The 22,745-nt window shown below is 44.3% G+C and overlaps 1 protein-coding gene across 6 annotated transcripts in view; it reads right to left on the bottom strand.

The window, feature by feature from the left end:
* The window catches only part of LOC147111808 (glutamate receptor 4), a 235,621-nt gene that overhangs the window by 32,090 nt on the left and 180,786 nt on the right, over positions 1-22,745 (bottom strand). For all 6 annotated transcript variants that reach the window (XM_085999064.1, XM_085999067.1, XM_085999062.1 and 3 more), the window contains one exon: positions 18,711-19,084. In XM_085999064.1, coding sequence (XP_085855190.1) covers positions 18,711-19,084 — 374 coding nt within the window. The remainder of the gene's footprint in view (positions 1-18,710; positions 19,085-22,745) is intronic.

Below are 22,745 nucleotides of genomic sequence, written 5' to 3'. Positions count from 1 at the left end.
GGATATGAATGTAAAAGGTATGATCAGTAAGTTCGCGGATGATACAAAAATTGGTAGGGTGGTAAATAGCGAGGAGGGTAGCCTCAGTCTGCAGGACGATATAGATGGGTTGGTCAGATGGGCGGAACAGTGGCAAATGGAATTTAACCCGGAAAAGTGCGAGGTGATGCACTTTGGGGGGACTAACAAGGCAAGGGAATACACAATGAATGGAAAGACCCTAGGCAAGACGGAGGGTCAGAGGGATCTGGGTGTGCAAGTACACAGATCCCTAAAGGCGGCGGAACAGGTGGATAAGGTGGTAAAAAAGGCATATGGGATACTTGCCTTCATTAGCCGAGGCATTGAATATAAGAGCAAGGAGGTTATGATGGAGCTGTATAAAACACTGGTTAGGCCACAGCTGGAATACTGTGTGCAGTTCTGGTCGCCACACTACAGGAAGGATGTGATCGCGTTAGAGAGGGTGCAGAGGAGGTTCACCAGGATGTTACCAGGGCTGGAGCGCTTCAGCTATGAAGAGAGACTGGGCAGATTGGGTTTGTTTTCCTTGGAGCAGAGGAGGCTGAGGGGGGACATGATTGAGGTGTACAAAATTATGAGGGGCATAGATAGGATGGATGCTGAGGAGCTTTTTCCCTTAGTAGAGGGGTCAATAACTAGGGGGCATAGATTCAAGGTAAAGGGCGGGAGGTTTAGAGGGGATTTGAGAAAAAACTTTTTCACCCAAAGGGTGGTTAGAGTCTGGAACTCACTGCCTGAAAGGGTTGTGGAGGCAGAAACCCTCACAACATTTAAGAAGCATTTGGATGAGCACTTGAAATGCCATAGCATACAAGGCTATGGACCAAATGCTGGAATATGGGATTAGATTAGACAGGGCTTGATGGCCGGCGCGGACACGATGGGCCGAAGGGCCTCTATCCGTGCTGTATTACTCTATGACTCTATGACTAAGTGCAACGAGACCTGGGTGTCCTTGTGCACCAGTCGCTGAAGGTAAGCATGCAGGTGCAGCAGGCGGTTAAGAAGGCAAATGGTATGTTGGCCTTCGTAGTGAGAGGGTTCAAGTACAGGAACAAGGATGTCTTGCTGCAGTTGTACAGGGCCTTGGTGAGACCACACCTTGAGTATTGTGTGCAGTTTTGGTCGCCTTATCTGAGGAAGGATGTTCTTGCCATGGAGGGAGTGCAGCAAAGATTCACCAGACTGATACCTGGGATGGCAGGAATGACGTATGAAGAGAGATTGGGTCGATTGGGCTTATACTCGCTGGAGTTTAGAAGAATGAGAGGGGATCTCATTGAAACTTTTAAAATTCTAATAGGACTAGACAGATTGGATGCAGGAAGGATGTTCCCGATGGCCGGGGAGTCCAGAACCAGGGGTCATAGTCTAAGGATAAGGGGTAAGCCATTTAGGACAGAGATGAGGAGGAATTTCTTCACCCAGAGAGTGATGAACCTGTGGAATTCTCTACCACAGAAGGCAGTAGAGGCCAATTCATTAAATATATTTAAGAAGGAGTTGGATATATTTCTTAAGGCTAAAGGGATCAAGGGATATGGGGAGAAGGCAGGGACAGGGTACTGATCAGCCATGATCTCATTGAATGGCGGAGCAGGCTCGAGGGGCCGAATGGCCTACTCCTGCTCCTATCTTCTATGTATCTACGTATCTATGTATATGGGAATTCGGAGGAGAGGGGGAAGGTGTTGCTGCTTTTTGCCTACACTAGTTGTAGTGCTTTGTGTTATAGGTAGATATTTAATTTCAGTATCCTTAACTTAATCTAGATCACGTAAGTAGTCAAGAAACTACACTGTAAACTAAGTTACCTAATTACAAATTAAATTAAATTAAACGAGGTCATATAGGGATGGCAGTGCAGGTGGTGTGCCACAACTGCAGCATGTGGGAATTTGTGGAGAGCATTGTGATCCCGGAGAACCACTGTAAGTGCCTGCATCTTGAGGAACTTCAGCTCAGAGTTTTTGGGCTGGAGTCTGAGATGCAGACATTGCGGGGCATCATGGATAGGGAGAGTTACCTGGACACTTTGATCCAGGAGGCAGTCACACCCCTTAGGCTAGGTAGTGAAGGTTGTGTTGCCTGCCCGGTTGAAAGACATCTCCTCGTGGCTGGAGGAGAACTTGGAGTGGGAGGGGGAGGACCCAGTTGTTGTGGTCCACGTAGGAACCAACAACATAGGTGGAACTAGGAATGAGGTTCTGCTGAGGGAGTTTGAGGAGCTAGGATCCAAATTAAAAATCAGAACCTCAAAAGATAATAATCTCTGGATTGTTACCTGAGCCACATGCAAATTGGCATAGGGACAAACAGATTAGAGGTTTAAATGCGTGGCTCAAAGAGTGGTGTGGGAGGAAGGGGTTTCATTTCATGGGGCACTGGCACCAGTACTGGGGAAAGAGGGAGCTGTTCCGTTGGGACGGGCTCCACTTAAACCGGGCTGGGACCAGTGTCCTGGTGAACTGAATAACTAGGGCAGTAGACAGGGCTTTAAACTAATGAAGTGGGGGGTGGGAGGATTCAGGAAAGAGTAAATCTAAAAGCAGCGAGTGAAATGTCAAGGCTCTAGAGCAGAGTAGAGTTTTGAGTAAAAATAAGCAGAGTGGATCAGGAAGGGATAGAGAGAGTAACAAAGGTAATAAGGCATCACTGACGAAGGTGACATCAGGGAAAAGTAGAAATAAGTCAAAGCTAAAGGCACTATATCTGAATGCGCGAAGCATTCACAACAAAATAGATCAATTAATAGCGCAGATAGATATTAACAGGTTTGATCTAATAGCCAAAATGGAGACGTGGTTGCAAGTGGCCAAGATTGGGAACTAAATATTCCAGGATACTTAACTTTTAGAAGAGATAGGCAAAATGGAAAAGGAGGCGGGGTAGCCCTGATAATAAAGGATGGGATAAAGACAGTAGAGAGAAAGGATCTTAGCTCCGAAATTTAAGAAGTAGAATCCATTTGGGTGGAGCGAAGAAACAGCAAGGGGCAGAAAACATTGGAGGGAGTTGTTTATAGTCCCCCAAACAATAGTTGTAATGTAGGGCAGAGTATAAATCAGGAAATTAGAGGTGCATGTAACAAGGGTAATACAGTAATCATGGAGGACTTTAATCTACATATAGACTGGGCAAACCAAATTTGCAGTAATAGTGTGGAGAACGAATTCATGGAATGTATGCAAGATAGTTTTCTAGATCAGTATGTTGAGGAACCAACTAGGGAACAGGCTATTCTGGATCTAGTATTGTGCAACAAGAAAGGATTAATTAATAACCTTGTAGTAAAGGGGCCTTTAGGGAAGAGTGACCATAAAATGATAGAATTTTAAATTGAGTTTGAAAGTGATTTAGCTAAATCCGAAACGAGGGTCTTAAATCTAAACAACACAAACTACGTAGGAATGAGGGGCGAGTTGGCTAAGGTAGATTGGGAAACTACATTAAAAGGTATGACGGTAGAGAAGCAATGGCTAGCATTTAAAGAATTAATACACAATTTACAACAAATATACATTCCTTTAAGGCACAAAATCCCCACAGGAAAAGTGGTCCAACCGTGGCTAACAAGAGAAATTTAAGATAGTATTAGATCAAAGGAACAGGCTTATAATGTTGCCAAAAAGAGTAGTAAGCCTGAGGATTGGGAGGATTTTAGAATTCAGCAAAGGAGGACCAAGAAATTGATAAATAAAGGGAAAATAGAATATGAGAGTAAACCAGCGAGAGACATAAAAACAGACTGTAAAAGCTTCTATATGTATGTAAAAAAGAAAAGGTTAGCAAAAGTAAATGTGGGTCCCTTACAGGCTGAGACAGGAGAAATTATAATGGGGAATAAGGAAATGACAGAGAAATTAAACAAATACTTTGGGCTGGATTTTGTCAATGGGGTTGTGAAGGAGGCGGGACTCCCACTTTTTGGGTTGTAGTCCCGCCTCCATCGACTTGTGGCCAACCCACGCTATTTTCCCTTGATTGACCTTGTAGAGTCTGCCCAGCAGGCTCAGCAGGCCAATTAAGGGACACCCGGTTACAGGTGACGTCAGGGATTGACATTTCATCTGTCAAAAGCTTTTGACAGATGAAATATCAGCTTTTGACAGCTCTGTGAAGCTATCAAACACTGACAATCTGACTTCTAACTTGAGTCCTTCTCCACAGACTCAGTTAGAAATCTCTCCAGAACAGAAAGCTGAATGCTACAACTTTTGACAGCTCGCGGCCATTCTGCTTTCTGTGCCAATGAGATGAGGGACTCCCGAGACCTGAAGGAAGGAAGCCTGCATTAGTAAAAGGTAAGTAAAACTTATTTAAACACTTTACACACACCAAACACACTTACCTCTGCACTCATACACCCATCACTCACCTGAACACCGGACATCTCGAACCCTCCAAGCCCTTCAGCCTGACGGTCCGCCTCGCTAACTTAGCGTGGTTTGGAGCCATCGGGAAGCCCACACTTCAGGGATAAAAATAGGGATTAGGCCAAAAACTGCCTGTTAACTACCTGTTAACAGGCAGTTAATTGGCACTAATCCCCTTCCCGCCTCGGGGAGGCAGTTCCCAGCACAGGTCGGATCCCCGCCTCCTGGGAAACGGGCACAGAGGTGGGTTGGGGGCGGGAAGGGTTCGTGCCCCCGATTCTGCAATTTTAACACCCCACACGCCTCCATTCCCGCCTCCACGGCCCTGGGAAATTCGAGCCCTTTGTGTCTGTCTTCAAAGAAGAAGACGCTAAAAAACTTCACGGAAATAATGGAGAACCAAGGCTCTAGCGAGAATGAGGAACTGAAAGAAATTAGTACTAGTAAAAAAAAGTACTGGAGAAATTAATGGGACTGAAAGCCAATAAATCCCCTGGGCCTGATGGACTACATCCTAGGGTTTTGAGAGAGGTGGCTATAGAGATAGTGGATGCATTGGTTGTCATTTTCCAAAATTCCATAGATTCTAGAATGGTTCCCGTGGATTGGAAGGTAGCAAATGTAACCCCACTATTTAAGAAAGGAGAGAGAAAATGGGAAACTACAGACCAGTTAGCCTGACATCAGTAGCAGGGAAAATGTTAGAATCTATTATTAAGGACGTGGTAACAGGGCACTTAAAAAATAATAATATGATTTATGAAAGGGAAATCGTGTTTGACAAATCTGTTAGAATTTTTTGAGGTTGCTACTAGCAGAATAGATAAGGGGGAACCAGTGGATGTGGTGTATTTGGATTTTCAGAAGGCATTCGATAAGGTGCCACACAAGAGGTTATTAAACAAAATTAGGGCTCAGGGGATTGGGGGTAATATACTAGCATGGACTGAGGATTGGTTAACGGACAGAAAACAGAGAATAGGAATAAATGGGTTATTTTAGGGTTGGCAGGCTGTAACTAGTGAGGTACCGCAAGGATCAGTGCTTGGGCCTCAGCTATTCACAAGCTACATCAATGATTTGGATGAGGGGACCAAATGTAATATATCCAAGTTTGCTAATGATACAAAGCTGGGTGGGAATGTAAGTTGTGAGGAGGATGCAAGGAGGCTTCACGGGGATATAGACAGGCTAAGTGAGTGGGCAAGAACATGGCAAATGGAATATATTGTGGAGAAATGTGAAGTTATCAACTTTGGTAGGAAAAATAGAAAAGCAGAGTATTTTTTAAATGGTAAGAGATTAGGAAATGTTGGTGTTCAGAGGGACTTGGGTGTCCTTGTACATGAATCACTGAAAGTTAACATGCAGGTACAGCAAGCAATTAGGAAAGCAAATAGTATGTTGGCCTTTATTACAAGAGGATTTGAGTATAAGAGTAAAGACGTCTTACTGCAATTATATAGGGCCCTGGTGAGATCACACCTGGAGTATTCTGTACAGTTTTGGTCTCCTTACCTAAGGAAGGATATACTTCCCATAGAGGGAGTGCAACAAAGGTTCACCAGACTGATTCCTGGGATAGGGGGATTGTCCTATGAGGAGAGATTGCGTAGACTAGGCCTATATTCTCCAGAGTGGCGAAGAATGAGAGGTGATCTCATTGAAACATACAAAATTCTTACAGGGCTTGAGAGGGTAGGTGCAGGGAGGATGTTTCCTCTGGCTGGGGAGTCTAGAACCAGGGGTCACAGTCTCAGAATAAGGGGTCGGCCATTTAGGACTGAGATGAGGAGAAGTTTCTTCACTCAGAGGGTGGTGAATCTTTGGAATTCTCCACCCCAGAGGGCTGTGGAGGCTCAGTCGTTGAGTATATTCAAGACAGAGATCAATAGATTTTTGCATATTAAGGGAATCAAGGGATATGGGGATAGTGCAGGAAAGTGGAGATGAGGTAGAAGATCAGCCGTGATCTTATTGAATGGCTGAGCAGGCTCGAAGGGCCAAATGGCCTACTCCTGCTCCTAATTCTTATGTTCTTATAACTTAACATATGAAGCATTTGTTTCTGGAATCCAAATATGTATTTTGTTGCTGGAAAAATTGACTGCTGCAGGCACCAATATAATAGCCCATGACTAATTTCAGTGCAGACTCTTCTGGAAACTGGCTGCCCAAAATATCCCTTATCGCAAGATGCTCATTCAGCCCATCTTAATTCATCCCGCCAGAACAAACTTACCCGCCTCCCATTGCTGCATCAAACTGTTTCTTAAATGATTCTAAGGCTTTTACCTCCACAACTCTCCTGGAAGTCCATTCCAAGTCTTGATCATTCTCTGCATGAAGAAGAACCTCCTGATATCAGTTCTAGTTACCTTTTACTAGTTTGAACCTGTGTCCGCTTGTCCTACTCCCACTGTTTAATTTAAAGCAACATTCTGGATTAACCTTTTCCATTCCCTTAACTATGCTTCTCTAAGATTATCTCTCAGATTTCTCCTTTCCAGGCTGAAAAGCCCAAGTTCTCTAGTCTTTCCTCATAACTCAGACCCCCCACGGCCTCTGATCTCTTCGGCCTCTGTTCATTCACCTCTGGCTTCTGGTCTCCCTCCCCGGCCTCCGTTCCCCCCACTCTCAGCTTCCGATCTCACTCCCTGGCCTCCGTTCACCCACCCCCTAGATTCTGATCTCACTCCCAGCCTCTGTTTCCCCCCGATCCAGCTTCACTTACCTAAAGGCACTTACCTATAGGATGCTCGCAGCGGACTGATCTTGGTTTACTCTCTGACAGCTGGCCAATCGCACCACACCGGTTTGATGGAAATGAGGCCCAAGGCAGAACATCGGGGGCACCTCAGATCTCACCATTCAGCCACAGGGATCATACACTGTCCCTCCCGCACACCCGAAAATGGGCTCATCTGAATTCCTACCCTAGTTTGGCTGAAACTCCATTGTGGCCCATTTAGCTGTGGGGTGTTACTTGAGCTGGTATTTAGTGTTGTCCCTCCCATTCACTTACTCTCCTGCAATGTTAGGCATGGGGCTATCCCAACATCCTTCATACAACAATAACTTGTATTTATATAGAGCCTTTAATGTAGTAAAATGTCCCAAGACGCTTCACAGGAGGAGCATTATCAAACAAAATTTGACACCGAGCCACATAAGGAGATATTAGAACAGGTGACCAAAGGCTTGGTCAAAGAGGTAGATTTTAAGGAGTGACTTAATGGAGGAGAGAGAGGTAGAGAGGCGGAGAGTTTTAGGTTTCAGCACAACTAAAAGGGCCACTTGCATCACCCCAAGGCAGCACAGTTGTAGTCAGGATGTACCCTGTCACTCCTTAGTGCAACATGAATTTCTAACACAGACTCTCAAATAAAATACTGCTTGGGAGTGTGGCTCACAACAAATGTTAGTGAGTAACAATGCCTTTAACCAAAGAAGTATGGAGGTGATAAGGACTGAAAGCATAAGTAGAATGTCTGTGAGTGTATTTCAAACAGTGAGTATATGCCATCAAATTATACGTGGCAGCATTATCTAATTTACTGCTAGTTGGCTGCAATTTTGTATTCTGGGTAATCAACCTGGGATTTATGGCTCACTTTCAAAACTGCGGAAATTTTCCAAGAGGCAGGAAGTGGTGTAAAAAAGAACATTTCAAATTAAAACTGAACGTTTGGAAGCTACTCTAACACAGTTGATTTTTCAATGGCTTTATATGTCAGTTTACAAAACACATAGCAAATTAAAATAAAGCTGGCTGCTTTCAGATGAGACTTTGCCGAGGTTTTGAATGCGATAGTAATGTGCTCTAGTAACGTGATAGTCTAAATTTTGATAGAGATCCGACTTAAAATGAGCACAGATGTGCGTTCAATAGGTGCTAATATAAACACATCTTCCAGCTGCACTTTTCATGAACGGGAGCCTGGGCTGACAGCCATTTACAGAGCTTTGTGCCTTGATCAACGAACAATTCAGTGACTCATTGTGACATACAATCCTAAATGACACACATACAGCTTAGTGTTTTGCTTCCTTGGCTCATGGTAAAGTATTTTCAGAATTTTAAAGTTGCTAATTACACAAGTTACTTACTGCAAACTCGATTGCTAATGTATTTATTTTGAAAGATGTTAAAACATGTTAGTCTAGAAATTACTATTGGTGATGTTATTTTGTGAATGCTTAACATGCTCATGTCAAATTTCTCTGTTATTTTAACAGAAGCAGCGTTAATGCCTCTGTTAAAACAGCTGAGAAAGGAATTTGATACGTGTGTAAAGTGTTTGCACGATAATATCACAGAGTAATTTCCAGTCTGATATATTTTTAAAGAGGTTGCTATCAGTTTCTCACTTATAGATCTGTTTATCAAATCAATGCCAAAAGAGTAGTGATGATCTGATGCAGTATAAGGAATTTTTCTGAGGTTGGGATTAAAGCAAGTTGTTGGGACTGAACAGAGGAAGCGTTTCTCTGCAAATGACAACGTTAAAGTTGACTGGGGAATGCTCAGTGCCGACACTGACTGCCGTAAGTAGAAAAGTGTTCCATTCCCCAGCACTAACATCCCTCACCTCACAGAAAGGCACACAGCGAAAACATTCAGGGCAGAAATCTCCTTATTTGGTGTTCAAGTCCTTAGCTGTCGTGACAGAGGGTGAAAGTTTCTGGCATGCAGAGAGTGGCTTATTGGAAAATCGCAGGAACACTACCCATGATTTACTGTCCATTGAAATGAATGGACCGGCAATCGTGGACACTGCACCTGTCATTTTCCAATAAGCCCCTGCTGTATGTCATGTGACATCTCGGAAACGTTCACCCAGAATGCAAAGCCATTAAAGGCCAGGAAGTTATGCTAAATCTATATAAAGCACTAGTTCTGCGCCAGCTGGAGTATTGTGTCCAATTCTGGGCACCACACTTTAGGAAGGATGTGAAGGCTTTGGAGAGGGTACAGAAGAGATTTACTAGAATGGTTCCAGGGATGAGGAATTACAGTTACGTGGATAGACTGGAGAAGCTGGGGTTGTTCTCCTTAGAGCAGGATGGCTAAGAGGAGATTTGATAGAGGTGAATCATGAAGGGTTTAGATAGAGTAAGTAAAGAGAAACTGTTTCCAATGGCTGAAGGGTTGATAACCAGAGGGCACAGACTTAAGGTGATTGGCAAAGAACCAGAGCTGACATGAGGAAAAACTTTCTTACACAATGAGTGGTTAGGATTTGGAATGCACTGACTGATATTGCAGGGATATGGGAAAAGGTCCGGGCAGTGGGACTAACTGGACTGCTCTTCGAAAGAGCCAGCGCAGATTTGATGGGCCGAATGGCCTCCTTCTGTGTTGTAATATTCTATGATTCCATGATTCTATGAAATGAACATTTAATGCAAACAAACTATTATGATTTGTATGCTATAAAAGTGTGTTCTATAATGGCCCTGGGGGCATCTTCCGCCTACATCACTGACTAAAAATCAACAATTTCAAGATAACCTTCAAAATAACTTCAACCACACTACATGCCTGGTTTAGAAATGTACCAAAATAGGGCTATGGGAATGAAGGTTAAATGTATTTACTGCGACAGCTATGTTGCAAATGTTACATTTTTCAAAAAATTAAAGTTGCACATCCCATTAATTAGCAACCTACAAAATGTCCTCAATATAGTTATACAAATAAAGCATGAAGTCATCACTCAGACAGATGAAAGAGAAGCAGTAAATTATAATTCATGCAGTTTCTCAATGGGAGTGTGAATTGATTTTTTTACCCTCCACTGAGATCCAATTAAAAAAAACTCTTATTTATGAAAAATAAATGTGTCAAGTCTGATTATTGATAGCTCATTCATATCTGTGAACTAAGTAAGGGGATCAGTTCCAACTTTGCGGCAAGGGCAGTAACCTAATAAGAGTGGAATCACCATCCGTTGTAGAACCCGCCCGAAAATAATCCCTGTTTCTGGTGGGAGGTAGCTTAAATATGCAAATCAGTATCCTATGCCTACTGCAGGGCCCCAATTGCATTTTTCAGATACAAATGGGTGGATTTCGAATGGCTTAACCAGCGGTCCTCAAAAACGGCCAAAGAATTAAAAAAAAATTATTATTGTGGAACAGGTGGAGCGGGTGTGCTGCCCCTGGGCCTATAAAAGAACTCAGGCCTGCAGTCGACCAGCTCCCCCATGCCCCCCCCGCTGCCCCCGAGATTGTCTCCTCTCTCCCAGGCCCGATCTGCCAGGTTGGCTTAGAGTGGGAGGTGGTCGATTTCCTGCCCTTCCACAAGTGGCAAGCTGCAGCAGAGCACCCGCTTGGCACACACAGCTTGCCGGCAGCATTTAAACGAAAATGATTCAGACCTCTCAACACTGGCTTTGGGCAGGCAGCGCAGCCACTCTGACGACTTCATGCCCATTTCGGGCGGAAGTCAAAATCGCCCAAATTATGTGTTTGTATGGAGCAGAAGAGCAGGTTTGCCAAGTGCTTTTTGACGAAGTCTATACACAAACCAAGTTATTGTTTTCTCTTTCTCCCTAAGTGTGTTCTTCTGCTGGACATGCCAGTCAGCAGAGCCACTGTTTTAAAGTGATTGAAAATATCAAATTAAATTTTTCTTATGTGGGATTTTGAGATTCTTACTTTTTGCGATCTCACTCTGCATTTCTGTCCATGTATAATTTGGTCCATTGGTTTATGGTATGTAAATAAGTCAAATTCCTTTTTTATTAGAGGTGATTTACTGGGATTTTTAGCTGTGTTTTGACGATTGTATTTGTAATTTATAGCCATTTTTCCATGAAAATCACAGATCAGTGGCCTTGTCAACTGGGTAAAGAATGAAAGAACTTTATAAAGGGCCTTTCATCTCCTCAGAACTTTCCAATGCTCTTTGTAGCCAATGAGTTACTTTTAAAGTGTAGTCACTGTTGGTACACAGCAAGGTCCCACAAACTGCAATGAGATAAATGACCAGATAGTCTGTCTTTAGTGGTGTTGATTAAAGGATCAATTGTGGCTAGGACACTAGGAGAACTCCCTTGCTCTTCTTCAAATAGTGCCATGGGATCTTTTATGGCCACCTGAGAGGGTAGACAAGACCACACTTTAACCTCTCATCCAAAAGACACCACCTCTGTCATTGTAACGTTTCCTCAGTGCTGCACTAGATTATGTGCCAGTCTAGATTATATGTTCAAATCCTGGAGTGTGGCTTGAAACCATGACCTTCTGTCTCAAGAGGTGAGAGTGTTACCACTGAGTCAAGGTAACATGCTTTCAGGCTACTGCCAGGGCTGATCTCCAGGCATCAGGAGGTACACAAGAGTGGGCCAAATCTATACACACACAGTAAATTAATTTCATCCATTCACATGGTAGCACCACTTCCATGATATAACACATAAATCTTTGGACAGAACTAGTCATAATTTGACACATCATAGTCAAGCACATAAACTATATTAACCACACAGAGACATTTAGGGCACTCACATGGACATGCACATTAAAGTTAAATAAATGTATTTTTATTTGTTCTTAGGTTGTGGGCTACACTTATTGGTCATCCCGACTGTCACTAATTAAAACATCGTGTTGCTTATGCCATTTTTGTAAACATCAAGCGATATCGACTTATAGGTTACTGGTAAGATGCAGGAAAACAATAGACAAGCAGCTAGGATTTGCATGATTGCAGCCAACAAATGACAAATGTTCCACTGCAATAGCTCAGGCAAGAAGCCATCGATCAAAAGATGGCACCATTCTCTTGCTGCCAGTAACTCATTTTACATTCCTAATCCCTAGTGCTTGCTGATCATCGGTGAACTGCATGCTGATGCCACTGTCAATGGCAATTTTGTGCAGCATGCAGCAAAATGTTGATGACCTTTTCAGGGTCATTCATGAAGCAGCCAGCAGAATGGTGATGATAACTGAGCTGCTGTTTGAGCACATCAAAGGCCTGTTCAATCATTGCCCTGGTCCGGGCATGGACCTTATTATACTGCACCTCAGTTCTAGGCCAGAATCTTGCCGGCGCGCAGAGAGTAGGTTCGGAGGCGGGTCCGCTGTCAAAATCGAAAAGATTGACAGCAGGTCGGGAGCCCGCTGTGAACCTGCCTCCATGTCAGTTTTCCAAGTGCCGGGTCTGCCTGCGCTTTACAGGCCCGAAACTAAGCGGCAGGTGAGCTAATTGAAATAGTTAAGAGGTTGTTAAAAGGGACTTAAATAGCATTTTACTATCTGCTTATCATTTTTCCAGCTTTTTGACGAGTTTCACGGCACTCAGGGATCATGTCAGGTAGGTAGATCGGGTTTCAGAAACATAGAAACATAGAAGATAGGAGCAGGAGTAGGCTATTCGGCCCTTCGAGCCTGCTCCGCCATTCAATGACATCATGGCTGATCATCCAAGTTCAGTACCCTGTCCCTGCCTTCTCCCCATATCCCTTGATCCCTTTAGCCTTAAGAAATATATCCAACTCTTTCTTGAATATATTTAATGAACTGGCCTCCACCGCCCTCTGTGGCAGAGAATTCCACAGGTTCACCACTCTCTGGGTGAAGAAATTCCTCCTCATTTCAGTCCTAAATGGCTTACCCCTTATCCTTAGACTATGACCCCTGGTTCTGGACTCCCCGGCCATCAGAAACATCCTTCCTGCATCTAGTCTGTCCAGGCCTGACAGAATTTTATAGGTTTCGATGAGATACCCTCTCAATCTTCTAAACTCCAGTGAGTATAAGCCCAATCGACACAATCTCTCCTCATACGTCATTCCTGCCATCCCAGGTATCAGCCTGGTGAATCTTCGCTGCACTCCTTCCATGGCAAGAACGTCCTTCCTCAGGTAAGGCGACCAAAACTGCACACAGTACGCAAGGTGCGGTCTCACCAAGGCCCTGTACAACTGTAGCAAGACATCCTTGTTCCTGTACTCGAACCCTCTTGCTACGAAGGTCAACATACCATTTGCCTTCTTAACCGCCTGCTGCACCTGCATGCTTACCTTCAGCGACTGGTGCACAAGAACACCCAGGTCTCTTTGCACTTCCCCTTCTCCCAATCTATTGCCATTCAAATAATAATCTGCCTTCCTGTTTTTGCCACCAAACTCACATTTATCCACATTATAGTGCATTTGCCATTTTTCTGCCCAATCACCCAACCTGTCCAAATCGTACTGGAGTTTCACGACATCCTCCTCACAGCTTACCCTCCCACCCAACTTTGTGTCATCTGCAAATTTGGAGATATTACATCCAATTCCCTCGTCCAGATCATTAATATATATTGTGAACAGCTGGGGTCCTAGGACTGATCCTTGCGGTACCCCACTAGTCACTGCCTGCCACTCTGAAAACGACCCGTTTATTCCAACTCTTTGCTTTCTGTCCGCCAACCAGTTCTCTATCCAAGTCAATACCTTGCCCCCAATCCCATGTGCCTTAATTTTGCACGCTAATCTCTTATGTGGGACCTTATCGAAAGCCTTCTGAAAGTCCAAATACACCACATCCACTGGTTCTCCCTTATCTATTTTACCAGTTACATCCTCAAAAAATTCCAGTAGATTAGTCAAGCATGATTTACCTTTTGTAAATCCATGTTGACTTTGTCCGATCCTGTCACTCCTTTCCAAGTGCTCTGCTATTACATCTTTTATAATAGACTCTAGCATTTTCCCCACTACCGATGTCAGGCTTACCAGTCTATAATTCCCCGCTTTTTCTCTACCACCTTTTTTGAATAGTGGGGTAACATTAGCTACCCTCCAATCCATGGGAACTGTTCCAGAGTCTATCGAGTTCTGGAAGATGACCAGCAATGCATCTACTATTTCTAGGGCCACTTCCTTAAGTACCCTGGGATGTAGATTATCAGGCCCTCAGTCCCATCAATTTTCCTAACACCATTTCCCTACAAATACTGATTTCTTTCAGTTCCACCCTTTCATCAGACCCTATGTTCCCCGGCATCTCTGGGAGGTTATTTGTGTCCTCCTTTGTGAAGACAGAACCAAAGTATGTATTTAGTTGGTCTGCCATTTCTTTGTTTCCCATTATAAATTCCCCTGATTCTGACTGCAAGGGACCTACGCTTGACTTCACCAATCTTTTTCTCTTCACATATCTATAAAAGCTTTTACAGTCAGTTTTTATGTTCCCTGCTAGCTTACTCTCATATTCTATTTTCCCTTTCTTAATTAATCCCTTTGTCCTCCTTTGTTGAATCCTAAACTGCTCCCAATCCTCAGGATTATTGCTTTTTCTGGCCAATTTATATGTCGTCTCCTTTGATCTTATGCTAGCCCTAATTTCCCTTGTTAGCCACGGATGAGTCACCTTTTTTGTTTTATTTTCAATGACTCTATTGCTGTGAATAGGTGACAGCGGCAAAAGTGATATAAAAGCTACCATTTGACAGCTGTTCACTTTCCAGTGTAAGAGCTGGAGCCTTCAGGATTTAGAACACACTTTTGAGCTTTATGCAGTTTGGAAGTGTTTGGAGTAGACTCTCTATCCACTGACACTTCCTTGGAACAGCCTATCTCATCATTGACAGATCGTATCTGTCATATCAACTTCAGCTGCCACCTATTCCAGCAGCATCGGTGCCCTTCGAAAAATCTCACCTTGGTCGTCAGAATCCCACCACAATCAGCCGCAACACCAGCTGCACCAGGCACACCAGCACCACCAACCTTCTCTGCAATCACCTGATACTGCACAGGACAGAGGGCATCAGCACCTGACCACAATGCTGCCCGGGAGGCCAGGGATGGCCTCACCATGGCCAGATTTACTTCACTTGACGCTGTACATCCTGGCTGTCACATGATGCGCCAGGTTGGCATCACCCCACACCAGCACCATACAGCAACCCTGCAATGCCCAAGCCATTCCTTTCACACTCATCACTATTGCGAGGGGTGCCCTTATGTCTCACCATTCACTGCAACTCACTAAGCCATTTCCAAAGGTGCACACAAGCCTGACCAAGAAAGCAATGTGTTCAAAATAAAGATTTCAATGTTTGACAACACATTAGCAGAAACTCCACATGAACATTGGATAAAACACCCGAATGCCTACCCTTGTGCATTGTTAGTTGGTATGATTGGACACGTTTGAGGGGTAGCTAGTGAGATGGGGATGTGATAATGTAGATAGAGAGGGATGGGTGGAGGTGCAAGGCAAATTGGTGTGAGTAAGGATGTGCAGGAGTAGTGTAGGGAAGGCAGAGTGATGGGGATGTGATGAGTGGCACAGCAGAATGAGGGTGAGTGTGGCATGGCAGTAACGTTTTGTGATCTACTGAGATCATTGAAAGGTTGCACCACTGCACCCAGGTCCTCCTGACGACATCCCTGCTTGTTTCCTCCTGTGCAATGTGCAACCAGGCTGTGTTGGTGTCCTGGGGTGGTCTCTTCCGCCCATGGAAAGGGCAGAGAACCCCCCCTTCATGTTGTGACTCCCTCCATAAGCATATGGAGGGAGTCATGGGAGAATCTGGGTGCTTGTCAGTGTTTGCAGGACCTCAATGCTGCAGAACACTGACAACACAACTGTCAAAATGAATGTGGACATGACCCCTTTAAGGAGACCAGCTGATGATGCGTCATCAGACCCGCTTCCTTTTAATTGGCTGGGAACCTAGCAGGGCGGGCTTAACAAGGCCAATCAATGTAAAATCATGTTGGAGGCTGGGATCGAGACAGTTGCGGGGTCGGGACCCGTCACGGACCCGCTGAGGTTGGTAAAATCCAGCCCCTAGTGTGTGTTGTGCAGAGGTATGATGAGCCACAGTTGCAATGTGTAGCTTCTATCTCCCAGCAGTTAGCTGTCCGACCTTACCTCCCCTTGGAAGAGCTTAGTAATGCTGTATTGTTGTAGGATATATGAATCATGGCTATTCTCTTAAAAACAGACATTAACATATATAATCCTAAATTAATGGTCACATAGCATCTGCACATTAAAGAAATGAAGGCCTTTTCATTTATGTAAGCCATGGCATTGATGGATCACAAAGGTAAAAAGATAAAGGAGACTATTCAGCTCATCTTTGTCATCCTTCCCCAGAGAACTATGATTCACCATTACAGCATCTAACTGTCGCTTGAATAACTCTGGAGTTTTTGCCTCCACAGCTGTAACAGGAGGACCATCCCAGGTATTAATCACTCTTTGTGCAAAGGCTTACTGATCTCAGTCCCGAAGTTGCCTTTTACCAGTTTGTATCTAGGTCCCTTTATCTGGCAGCTGTGGTTTCACTTGAAACAGAGCTTAGGATCAATCTTTTCTATTCCACCTCTGTCAGTTTCTCTTCTCATTCATCCCCTTTCATCACTGAGAGCCTAGGATTTTTCTAAACATTCCTTATAAGTTCTTTAACATCAGGGATCAGCCTTGTGGCCCTACCTTGCACCACTGTTTCCTTTGAGCTTTGGTGGTCACAGTTGAATGCAGTATTCAAGGTGTAGCCTGACCAGAGCAACCTTCAGCTCCAGCATTTATACTATTCTGATTTGGCAATATAGCTCAGTGCTTTATTGATTGCTGCTCTGCAAAGATTACACATGGTCAGAGTTGAGTCCATTACTCCGACCAGATCTCTTTCAGCTTCCCCTCTAGCTAGTTAAACACCATTAATCATGCTCCATATTTTTTTCCTTTAATGTGTAAGATCTCGCACATAATTTCTGTTAATTATCACCTGCTCATGCTCGCCCACTTGGGAACGTTATCTAGGTTTTTCTGTAAGTCCGTGGTTGCCTCATTAGACTCTGCTGACTTCCCTAGTTTGGTTACATCTGTAAATGTGTGTTTATGAATCTAGGTCATTTATTTAGATTAGAAACAGTAGAGCCCTAGCACTGAGCCCTGGGTAATATATTCTGTACATCTCCACGCCTCAATATCATTCCCAAAGCTAGTACCAGCTACTTGCTCCTTTAGCCAATTCCTAATCAACCTCCATGTTTTATTTAGGCCACCCACAGTCAGAACAGCATTAAAAACATCAATGCACACTGCTAGTCCTTTAATCCCAATTTTCTGCTCCTTTACTGCCAACCTCAATGAATATCAGCACTGGAACATCTATATGCTTATTTCTTAGCACTGCCCATTGTGTTGAAAGAAACTGAAGCTGATTGTACCAAATTGAAAGTTTTCATAGAAATGGAAGAAAATAAGAAAAGCTATTTTGACCTATCAGACCCTGTACAATTATGAACTTAACCCAACCCACTCAATTTCCTGAGGGAGGTCTGTGAAATTTTTCCCAGACTTCCAATTGTAATCAAGAAAAATTCCAAGATATTAGTTCAATTTTACAACCCACATACTATTCAACTGTGACAAATTCATTCCTCAGTTGACTCGCCCTTTGCCTCAGCAGCTTTGGAACCATCATATTCTCGAAGTCTCTGTCTCTGTCTATACTTGTTTTAGAACCTCAACCATCTGCTTAACTGTGTCCAGAACAATTTAAATATGGATGTAGTGCATATATAAAGGGACAGTACATTTTTCACTGGGACATATTTTGTTAATTATTTTACAGCCCTAGTTTATTTTTGTAAAATGTATAAGGGTAAATTTTTATAAAAATATATTAAAACATTTAGTAGATATCCCATGGGAGCTAAACTGAGTCACTGCCTCCACTAGCAGGAAAGTGTAGTTACAGTGTGACAACTTTACATAGGCAGTTTCCAGTATAAATGTGGATATAGGAATTTATAATGGAAAAAGTTGACAGGAAAGTCCATGCTGATGTCATATTTTTCATATATTATAGATACTAATTCACGCATGGTCGAAAGTGAGCTCCTGTGTTTGAGTACTGAAAAAATATTCAGCAATAAACTTTGGTCATTAGAGTTCAATTTTTTTCATTTCAGAAATGGGTGCAGACCAGAAAGAAATGGAATTTTATATACACCTGGACGGTTGACCGTAAAATAAGGTATGCAGCAAACACACGGTAGTCCTCCAAGGGGACAAAATCAGCATAACTTTATGCATTTTACGGTCTACGCATGGTGTATATAAGTTACGTGCAGAAATGTGTAAATGATAGTTTCGAGGTCATTCACACATTTCACTTATCTATAAAAAAGCTGTAATTTCTCTTGGAACCTTACCGTTTGTGGAAGCATTCAAATAAATTTTAGAAGGGGTATACTTATATTGAAGGGGGAAAAGGTAACGTATATGCACCATGGCATCAGGCTTGACCATAAAATGCACAGAGTTAATAGATAAATGACCAACCTTGGTGAAATATCGCATCCTTGCTGCATAAAGGCACCCAGAGAAAACCAAAGACTGTTAAAGATGCCAAACTCATTGGGCGGTTGATCACTCGGCGATGCATCTTGTCCATCTTCTGGCTCTTCAGTGTGCCACTCATATGGGCTAAACCTGCTGACCAGGAACAGTACCACACTGACTCCAATGTAGGCAAAGACGATACACATCCAAATTTCATACGCCAATGGGTCAAGAAAGGAGAAGACGCCAGGTTTGGACTTCTGCGGCTTCTTGATCATGATGGAAATGCCCAGGCTCATAAAAGGCTTGGAAAAGTCGATGACCTCCTCTCGTACTAAAGTAATGGTCAATGGTGCCACACCAATCTGTGCTCTCTGTGAAATGGGGGAAAATCCTTTTTAAACACATATCTTAAAGTACATATGGGGTAGATGACACCAGTGCAGACAACCCTTAAAAGACAATTTCTAATCTCCAAAAATGCAGTTACTTTATTCTGCTTTCTTTAAGATTATAAAATTAAATTTTTCAGAAAGTGCAATGCGGATGGTTACACTATATGACTTACTGATTGTTCATTAATTTTACGCGTTCTCTGACACTATAATGTGTAAGATAGAATGAAAACAAGGTGCCAGGAGGCCCCATCATCTCAATTATAGATGTATTGTGCCTTTTTGCAGTTTGCTACATTTAAACAAATTCTAAAAATTATTACATTTGCTCTCTGTGATTTTTCTAGAGGGCATTTTAGCAGTAGTCAGATGCAGCTATAGGAAAGGTACTCATTTGTACTCACGTACACTTGTAAACCCAGATTAACGGTCTCTTTAGAAAGCACATTAGAGAAGATAATAAATGTCTCAATGTTGTAACATATGAACATCGTGTTATATCTTGATACAGATACACTCCATTGAGCAAGGAAGCTGACTGGGACCTGACTGTGGCCCAGAGTGGGCCTGTATGGCAGACTGAAGACAATACTGGTGAGTCAGTGGAGCCTGCCAGATTTCCAGCACTAATATGATAGCAAAATACTGCGGATGCTGGAAATCCGAAATAACAACAGAAAACGCTGGAAAAACTCAGCAGGCCAGGCAACATCCGTGGAGAGAGAAACAGAATTAACATTTCAGGTCTGTGGCCCTTCATCAGAACTTTCCAGCACTGCTATCTTCAGTAGGCCTGGACCACTCCTCCTGAGACTGGGATCAGACTTTCAGAATGTCATTGCCAGCACTAGCCCTAAAACACTGAATTATTTACTGTTAAAAAATCTCAAATTATCAGTATGATTTGTAAGAACACGACCTGATTTTCATGTGCACTAAGTATAGAAGATGCACAGCAAGCATAAAGGCAAATGGCACAGCGTTATTGATGATGTAAAAATATTCTGGCTAAGTCAGGCTGCATTTCACCAGAAGGAAGGCTGTCAATTATTTTAATGCAAACAAACTGGGGTCAGAAGGCACTCTCTTACACCTCCTCAGGGCTGAATCAATACTAATGGGCAAAGAGGCCTGAAACAAGGTTGCCTGCCTATCCTCCCAGCTGATAAATGGTACATGTCATTGGGGAGACTTACACAAGGGGGAAGGGCTTCACCAATGCCTCAGTGAATAAATGTACCACTTAGTATGGTACTAAACTATACAGACCAAGATCTCAGGTTGATTCCTGATCTGTGCTGGGCATAGGGTTGCCAACCCTCCCGGATAGCCTGTGAGTCTCCCAGAATGGGGCATGGATCTTCCAGGCACTGCAGCTAGCAGCCCAGGAGATCTTCAAAATTTCCCACAGCAGCAGCCCATCCCCGACGGGGGAGGGTGATTGGGGATCAGGAAATGGGTTTCAGGGAAAGAGGGAGACTGGGCAATGGGAGCTCAGGGAAGAGGGAGACTAGGGAATGGAGATCAGGGGATTGGGGGCTCAGGGAGAGAGGGAGACTGGGCGATGGGGGCTTGGGGGAGAGGGTGACTAGGGAATGGGGATCAGGGGATTGGGGGCTCAGGGAGAGAGGGAGACTGGGCGATGGGGGCTCAGGGAAGAGGGAGACTAGGGAATGGAGATCAGGGGATTGGGGGCTCAGGGAGAGAGGGAGACTGGGCGACGGGGGCTTGGGGGAGAGGGTGACTAGGGAATGGGGATCAGGGGATTTGGGCTTGAGTGGAGGGAGAGATGGAAACTGGGGAACGGAGGCACAGGGTGGAGAGGGAGACTGGGCGATGGGGGCTTGGGAGACTGGGGATTGAGGGAAAGAGAGACTGGAAAATGGGGGAGATGGAGATGAAAATGGGGATCAAGGGATGGAGAGGGAGGAGGACTAAGGGTCAGGGGGATTGGGGCTTGAGCAAAGGGGAGAGAGGGGAAATAGGATGGGTGTGGGAACCAACATTTTCTGTAGAGCTGGGAGCAACAGCAGCAACATGGTGAGTGGGAGCAGTGCTGAGAGAGGAGCAGCCAGTAAAGGAGTGAGTGGAACCTGGGATCCTTACAAAGATTGTTGCAACTGGTAGGTGAATGGGGAATGAGGGGATGGAATCCGAGGATTCTCACTGGAAGAACCAAGGAGGAATGGAGAAGGAAGGCTCTTGAACTGAGGGCTATTAGACCATGGGAGGCTTCACTACAAATGGCATCATTCTATGGAAAATCTCCTTTATTGAGTCTGAGCCTAGGGAGTGGTTAAGAAATGTTGGTGCTGAGCAGAGTTTAGGACGATGTGTCCTGTGAGAAGTGCCCCAAACACTGAGTCCAGTGCCCTATGTGCGATCGCTCGGTTTGGTCCAGGTCAGTCTGTGCAGGCCGGTTTTGACATGTGAAGTCCAAGTACAGATCAGCTTTGACTGAGGCTCCCAGTTCAGAGTTGTCACCTTCACACAGAACCTAAGTCTAAACCAGAGACCAAGGAGAGAGGCAGGGGGTTTGGGCCTATTAAAAGTGACATTGATTGGGGAGCCTGACCGCACCTTGTGCAGTGCAGGGGGGATTCTGGTTGTAGTTTCAGGGTGAATATCAGTGGGTTATAGGATTACTACTAGTTACAGGTGGAATATCGGGGCATTACACCTGTTAATACCAGTACATATAGGGGGGAAAAATTCAGTTGGTTTCCGCCTCCCATTGGCGCCTTAAGAGGGCGCTAATGGGGCACAAAGCAACTAGCGCCCGTGCGAGGCGATGTTTGCGCCGCTCACGAAATTAACTAGACATTTTGCGGTGGCACTAAACACTACTGCCACCATCTCCTGCGCCAGCAGATCGTGATGTCAGTCGCGTGTGCAACGCCCCAGTAGCGCCCCAGACCGGATACTGAGTGGCGCCCCCTGCCTTACCGCCTGCCACTAGCAACGACAGGTTGAGGGGAACGTTTTGCAGTCAGGAAGGGACTGGGGAGCGCTATTTAAAGGTGAACGCTTCCTGCCTTTTTTTCTTGGTGACATTTTTGCACCATGCATTCTGAGAGAGAGACTTCTGGAGAGATTCAACGCTGTGTTGAGTTTTGGGTACTGAGCAGCACTTTGCAGGTTCATTTTGATTTGCCCTTCCTTGTATCGATTTAGAAGAGACTATGGGGTCTGCACTCTGAGCTCCTTCCCTGGTTCTCTCCATTGCTCTTTCCAGCAGATTTGATGTACAGGCCTCTCCAGGCCGAGATTCAAGTCTGCAATGAGCAGGGTGTGGATGGAGAGCAAGATCGACCCTCCCCTTTAAGAACTGGCCCGCGTTATTGTGTCTGTGTTCCATTGCTGACTGACATCACATGAGCTTCGCCAGCGCTCTGAGGTAGCGCTTCGCTCCTCGGCCTTTGCGCCTTAAGACAGGTGTGAAGCATTTGATTTAGCGCTCCAATCACCTCCAGGGGCGATGAAAGCCAAGTTTGCAGTCGGAGGCGATAATTAGCGGCAGGCGCTAAACTTTGCGCACGGCCGATAATCGCGCCCCAAACAGGGCGACACTGAATTTTCCCCCCATAGACTATCAATGAATGATTATGTTACTTTGAGGTGAATCTGAGTGTTACTAGTA

Source organism: Somniosus microcephalus, chromosome 10 (assembly GCF_052327205.1).
Source record: "Somniosus microcephalus isolate GS21.2 chromosome 10, FLI_Smic_1.0, whole genome shotgun sequence".
NCBI classification, from domain to species: Eukaryota; Metazoa; Chordata; class Chondrichthyes; order Squaliformes; family Somniosidae; genus Somniosus; species Somniosus microcephalus.
This window is presented reverse-complemented; position numbering and strand designations above follow the sequence as displayed.